The 6,271-nt window shown below is 29.1% G+C and overlaps 1 protein-coding gene across 1 annotated transcript; it reads right to left on the bottom strand.

Moving 5' to 3' along the window:
- Positions 1-1,021: 1,021 nt before the first annotated feature.
- On the bottom strand, positions 1,022-5,622 carry LOC101505342 (TMV resistance protein N-like). Its single transcript, XM_004517195.4, has 5 exons — positions 5,001-5,622; positions 3,375-4,482; positions 3,064-3,273; positions 2,180-2,965; positions 1,022-1,857 (listed from the first exon to the last, which is right to left on the bottom strand). The coding sequence occupies exons 1-5, from the start codon at positions 5,501-5,503 to the stop codon at positions 1,291-1,293; spliced, it is 3,174 nt and encodes a 1,057-aa protein (XP_004517252.1). The 5' UTR covers positions 5,504-5,622; the 3' UTR covers positions 1,022-1,290.
- Between the last annotated feature and the right edge of the window lie 649 nt (positions 5,623-6,271).

The raw sequence follows: 6,271 nt of genomic DNA, 5'->3' as shown, positions 1-6,271 counted from the left end.
TACTTGAGCAAGGGACAAGTGCAATTGTGAAAAGCTTCAACAAAGAAAGGATGAAACAAAACCTTGAAATATTTGATTGGGAATTGAGCCAAGAGGAATTGGACAAAATCAATAAGATTCCACAGTGCATACCTTACAATGCAGAAATGTTTGTATCCAAAAATGGACCTTACAAATCCTTGGAAGAGTTATTTGAATAAACAATTTAATTAAACATTTATTATACTAGTATTTATGTATAAGATGTTTTGATTAAGTTGTTAAAATTATGTACTCCTTTTATGTATAATACTATTGAGAGATGAGAGAAAATCATAATTAGAGAAAAAAAAGTAAAGTAGTGTTTGGCTTTACAGTGAAAAAGTGTTTTTTTTATCAACCATGAGATAAAAAAAAAACCATATTTTCATTTTATTTTTTGATAAATAGGATTTTGTCACGGATATTGTTGGTATTTTTTATGATTTTTCTTCACTTTATTTATTAAAATAAAAAATAACAATAAAAGTTGTTACATTTACTCTTTTGTTCAACTGTTTTCTCGATTATAGACCGATTTCTAAAATCAAGACGACAATCGTGAAAACAAAGTTACATTTGAATCGGATCTACAAAGATAAACAATAAACCTAAGATCAATAATTGATAGAATTTCTGAAGAAATAATACATAAGTAGGATTAATAGCCAAAATAGTTACCAGTTTACCATACTATTACCTCATATGTAAACATGGTGCCTCCAACACATGCAGTAGAGGTGATTCACAATTCTACCACTAGGACTTTCATGGGGCTCAAATGCAGTGATGAAAAATTCAATCCATAAAAAAATCTCTTTTGCAAAATATAACAGTTTGCCTCACATGCTCCTACTATTATCTCTCTCTTAAACCCCTTATTCCCAAACTAAGTTTCTCCAAACAAACTATAAAGTTGCTTTGCAACAAACATACATTTGGAGTTTTATTTATTTATTTGATGTGTCTAAATTTGATCTGAAATGCTACATACATTGAAATATTTATTGCAATTAATAATCATCCATTTGAAATGAATATATGTTCACATCAATGAATGTACATACAGTTTATTTCTCGTAAACTTATATGTCTTATCTCTTCATTCTCCAATGAAAAGTGATCTGATAGTAAGAGTCTTTTGGTTAGACTCTGATACCATCTTATAATTTGAGTTGTCTAATACATTCTTTACAAAATTGACTTGTATGAAAAACTATCACCACATATATACATTTTGGTATATCTTATCTCATCCAAATTGTGAGATTTTTAACACTTTCTATTAGGATCAGTGAATCTGATATCCTCCATGTAGTTTTTCTCCTTGAAAATGTAGATTCCATATTTTGTGGGAACTTTCAACTCCTTATCAAACACATTCCTATACTCAATCTTCAAATGAATCCATTCCTTTTTAAAAAATGCTTCACCCAATTTAGATTTGATCAGTTTTCGCTTCTCTTCCCGCGTGTCGTCATATTCTTTAACATCAACCTCAGCTTGCAGTTTCAAATCAAAAACATATGTATGTTCGAGTTGTATCCGATCATCGGGATAATATGACGAACAATGAGGAAGATACAATTTATAGTCACAATCATTGAACAACAGAGTAGCTTCTAATTTAAGAAACATCAGCCAATAATGATAAGACCTTCCATTTTCATTTCTCTTATGCTTCATTGATTTAGCAAAAAAGAAAATTAAAGCAGAAGGGAACTTGTTACGAAACCAAAAAGATGTAGATCCTCTGCTTTTGTGATTAAACCATTTTGGAATCATTTCATTTCCTGGTGATGGAAAACTAAACCTGGTTTCTCCAGCCTCATGAACTTGCTGTTAGTTTTTAGATAACATATATTATTACACTATAAATAACGGCTTAAATATATGTTTGTTTCAGATATATTTGTATAGATTGAGACTGTAAAACTCTTACAGTATCAATCAATCTCAGTCGAAGGATCATTATAAACTTTTAATATTTATTGTAACTATATCAAAAGTCACAACTATGAATAGTTGTGATATGTTAACTTAGTAAAACTTTTTACAGAGATAAAAATAAACAAAACTACAAGTTACATGAACCAAACATATATATATTTAAGCCATAATGAAATATTGAATGAAATAGTTAGATAAGAAAAAACATTACCTGATTTAGTAGCATGCTTCTACTTGAGAAATTTAATGATTTGCATCTTAATGCAGAAAAAACTTTGAGATTTGGAGGAATCCCTAAAATTTCCTCAAGAAATTTGCAATCATCCAATTTAAGATTTCGTAGTAATTGACATTCTTTGATGCATTCTGGAAGAATTGTGAAATTATTTTGAGAAAGGTCTAGATATTTCACATTTGCAAACCATGTGAGAATAATTGGAATATATACATCAGAGAGGTTGCTGTTTTTTAGGTCAAGATCTATCACATTTGAAGACACTGTGGAACTCAATTTATCATTCTGACTCAGCAATAATGTTTGATTACCCCAAAATGAAATTGTTAACAAATTTGAAATCTCACAAATGCTACTTGATAGAGTGAAAATTCCATTTCCTTCTATACATACATAAACAAGTCCAATGAGATTTTGAAATGAAGTTGGAAAGCCATCTATGGAAGTTCCATCAATTGAAATGGTTTCTATATTTTCCATCTTGTCCAATATTTCTGGAAAACTATGAAGACTCTTACAACCATTAATTTGTAGCTTTTTAAGAGAAGACAACATCAATGGTGGAAAACTCCTCAACTTGACACAATCATTAGCATATAAGAATTCAAGTTTATTCAAGAATCCAATAGAATTGTGAATTGTTGTTAAATTCTCACAATGCTGAAATGAAAGTTCTTCTAAATTTGGAAGACATGAGACATCTGATATTTGTGTTAAATATTCACAATTGTCCAGTTCCAAAATTTTCATATTCCAAAATGTCTGCATAAACAAAAAAAGAAATAGAAAAATCAAATGAAGAATCTCATTGTGAATTTTTAGATATACAGAATAAATAAAAAAGGATTTATTTCACTTACCTTGTCGACAAAGCTAGATAGTATACATGTTGAATGAGAGTATTCCCATTTTAATACTCTCAAACTATTTGGAAAATTTATGAAAAAATTACCACTTTTAATTATAAGTGTTTTGAGACTTTTCATCTTCTCGAATGACTTTTTATTCCAATCTAATACCTCTTTAATTGAGTCGCAATCCAGAGATATCATTTCAATTTTACTACTTTCCTGTGAACAAAAAGACATGAATTAAACACATAATAGATTAAACTTCAAAAAAAAAAAAACTAGTTAACCATTAAAAATTGAAAAATATGAATCTTACTAACCTTATTCTTTTGTAAAACTTCAAATATATCTTCTTGGAACCATAATCTACTACGTTTTTCAGGCTTTTTGGGTGATTCTTGTCGTACAATTTCTTTACCCATGTCCTCTATCAAATCATGTAATGTAACGTTATTTCTAAAATCGAAATGAGTAATCTTAATGAGAGATTTTTCAACCAACACTTTAATTCTATGTTTTATAGAGCAACCATAATGAGCATGAAGTATCTCTTCAACCTCTCTCAATTCACATCCTTTGAAAAAACAAGCAATATCTAAAAAGACACTTTGTTCCTCTTCCTCTAAAGCATCAAAACTTACTTTAAGTAACTTTTGAATTTCTTTATTAGGACTCTTTGTATATCCATCTAATGTATACTTCCATGCTTCTATGCCCTTTCCAAACAAATTTGAACCCAATATTTCAATAGCTAATGGAAGGCCTGAAGTATAACTAATTGCACGGTTTAAAATTGGTTCATAACTTGAATGAACTTTGTTAGATTTAAAACCCATCCACCTCAACAAATCAAGAGCTTCTTTCCCATTTAAACATTCTATTTCATATCTTCTTTCAATATCATGACATTTTAGTAAGTGTTCGTCTCGAGTGGTAACGATGACTCTACTACCACGACCGAACCAGTCTAGCTCTCCGGCCATGGCATGTAACTGTTCTAGTTTGTTAACATCGTCGAGAATTAAAAGAACTTTTTTTGTATGTAGCCTTTCCTTTATGATTTGAATTCCCTCACTAACATCTCCTACCTTAATTTTCAATCCAATTGTTTTTAAAAGGAGCTCTTCTTGGAGATGTTTCAAGTTGTTTTGAGATGAATTTTCTCTCACATTATGAAGAAAACATAAACCTTCAAATTGATCAGCAACAAAATTGTAAATTGCTCTTGCAAGTGTTGATTTTCCCATTCCTACGGTACCAAAAATTCCCACCATGTTCACCCCATCATTGGATCCCTCGTCAAGAAGCAATTTAACTTGTTGTACTCGAGACCGTAATCCAACGGGGTAGTTCGCAACATGCAATGAAATACGATTGATCTTGTTGGAGATGTATTTCACTATTTCCCCAATAAACTTGTATTCATATCTATAATTCATGTTCGCTAAGATAAGTTAGTAAATCAATTAAAATTACATCCATCTTATAAATGATATATATTTCTCTACATAGTATAACCTTCAAAATAAAGTAATAAAAGTCTATTCATATAATCAATATCTTTAACTTCCTCTACATGTAGAGTAGTTTTCATAGTGAACATTTTGCGATATTTACATAATCAATATCTTTAACTTCCTTTCCATGTAGAGTAGTTTTCATAGTGAACTTTTTGCGATATTCACATAATCAATATCTTTAACTTCCTTTACATGTAAAGTAGTTTTCAGAGTGAACTTTTTACGATATTTTAATTAAATCTTAACATTTTATAACAGAGAAAATTTTCAAACTTAAAGAACTGCATGTGTAATTTAATATATTACACCAATTGTTTTCACGGTTAATATTTTTTAATAAATAACTTTATTTGTTAAAGGTAATGGAATTGAAGAAAGAAAATATAAAAAGGAAAAATTGGATAAAAATGAAGTGGAAAAAGATACCCAGGACTAAAATGGAAGCCAGAAAAGTTAGCTGCTTGTTTAAGAGCCAACTTCCAATTCTGCAACCTTTCCATATTATCTTTGTTACTTTGAAACCTCTCTTCATGTTTGCTCAGTGCTTCACCATAACTCTCTGTTTGATGTCTCACATGAGTAGGATCAACGTCATAGAAAACAGGCAAAACGAGACAACCTTTTTCATTGTAGCAATTAATGATATGAACAATTTCATCCAAACAAAATGAAGAAGATGCATAATTGATAGAAAAAATTGGAATAAAAATCCTAGACTCTTCAATTGCCTTGACAAGTGATGGTGTGATTTCATCTCCTCTTTGAAGATCATTATCATCACAGAAAGTGTGAATTCCCTTGTCAATAAGAGCTTTGTAGAGATTGCCTGTAAAACCGTATCGAGTGTCGATTCCTCTGAAACTGAGGAACACTTGATATGTGAATCCATTGGATAATGAAGATGAAGATGAAGATGAAGATGGTTGCATAGCTATAAGAATATTTGAGAATGAATATGGATGAGAATTCTTACTTTAACAATTTTGAAGCATCTTTAGCATTCATTGTAACCATTGTGGTCCAAAAATGTAACAATAATATAATTGTATCATCCCCTCTGGTCTCAACATGACAGCGACAGTAAAATAGATTAAGTTAAGAGTACAAGTTGTTCCTTAAAACACGCTATTGACTATAATTGAGTTAATTATTTACTTTAAAAGATTTACATCGATCACAATCATAGATAGAGTTAATTAATATGAAAGAAAAAGAAAATGGACTCTACCACTAGCAGAATTAATTGCAAAACTTTGTTTAGCATACACAATTTCAGACACGATCATAGAGTCTAGTTGAGTAAAGAAAATTGATTTAAGTATAATTTTAGTTTATCTACTTTTTTTTATTTACGAAATTGGTATTCCTATTTTTAAAAATCGATAGTTTTGGTTCATATTTTTAATTTTTTAACTAAAAAAATGATGACGTGAGAAATTTTAAATAATAAAATGAAAGATATGATAGGATGATGTAAAATGATTAATATCTATGAAATTGAAATAAAATATCGTAAAAATTTAGATTTTAACTTTAATTTTTTTATTATTTTTAATTTAATTAATAATATATAAATAATTAATGAATCTAAATGATTCTATATTATAGAATTATATTTGACATTATTAAAAATATATCAGATCGTCGTTTTTTAATTTAAAAATATAAGAAATAGACTACAACTGTCGACGTGTAAA

The sequence above is a fragment of the Cicer arietinum genome, unplaced genomic scaffold (genome assembly GCF_000331145.2).
Source record: "Cicer arietinum cultivar CDC Frontier isolate Library 1 unplaced genomic scaffold, Cicar.CDCFrontier_v2.0 Ca_scaffold_5723_v2.0, whole genome shotgun sequence".
Lineage (NCBI taxonomy): Eukaryota > Viridiplantae > Streptophyta > Magnoliopsida > Fabales > Fabaceae > Cicer > Cicer arietinum.
This window is presented reverse-complemented; position numbering and strand designations above follow the sequence as displayed.

What these genes read in the sequence shown, in the direction of transcription:
- LOC101505342 (XM_004517195.4), bottom strand. Translation starts at nt 5,503, where the DNA reads ATGCAACCATCTTCATCTTCATCTTCATCTTCATTATCCAATGGATTC. An exon ending in TATCTAGCTTTGTCGACAAG is followed by an intron (nt 2,966 to 3,063) that starts GTAAGTGAAATA and finishes TTGTTTATGCAG; the next exon opens with ACATTTTGGAATATGAAAAT. An exon ending in GAAGCATGCTACTAAATCAG is followed by an intron (nt 1,858 to 2,179) that starts GTAATGTTTTTT and finishes AAAAACTAACAG; the next exon opens with CAAGTTCATGAGGCTGGAGA.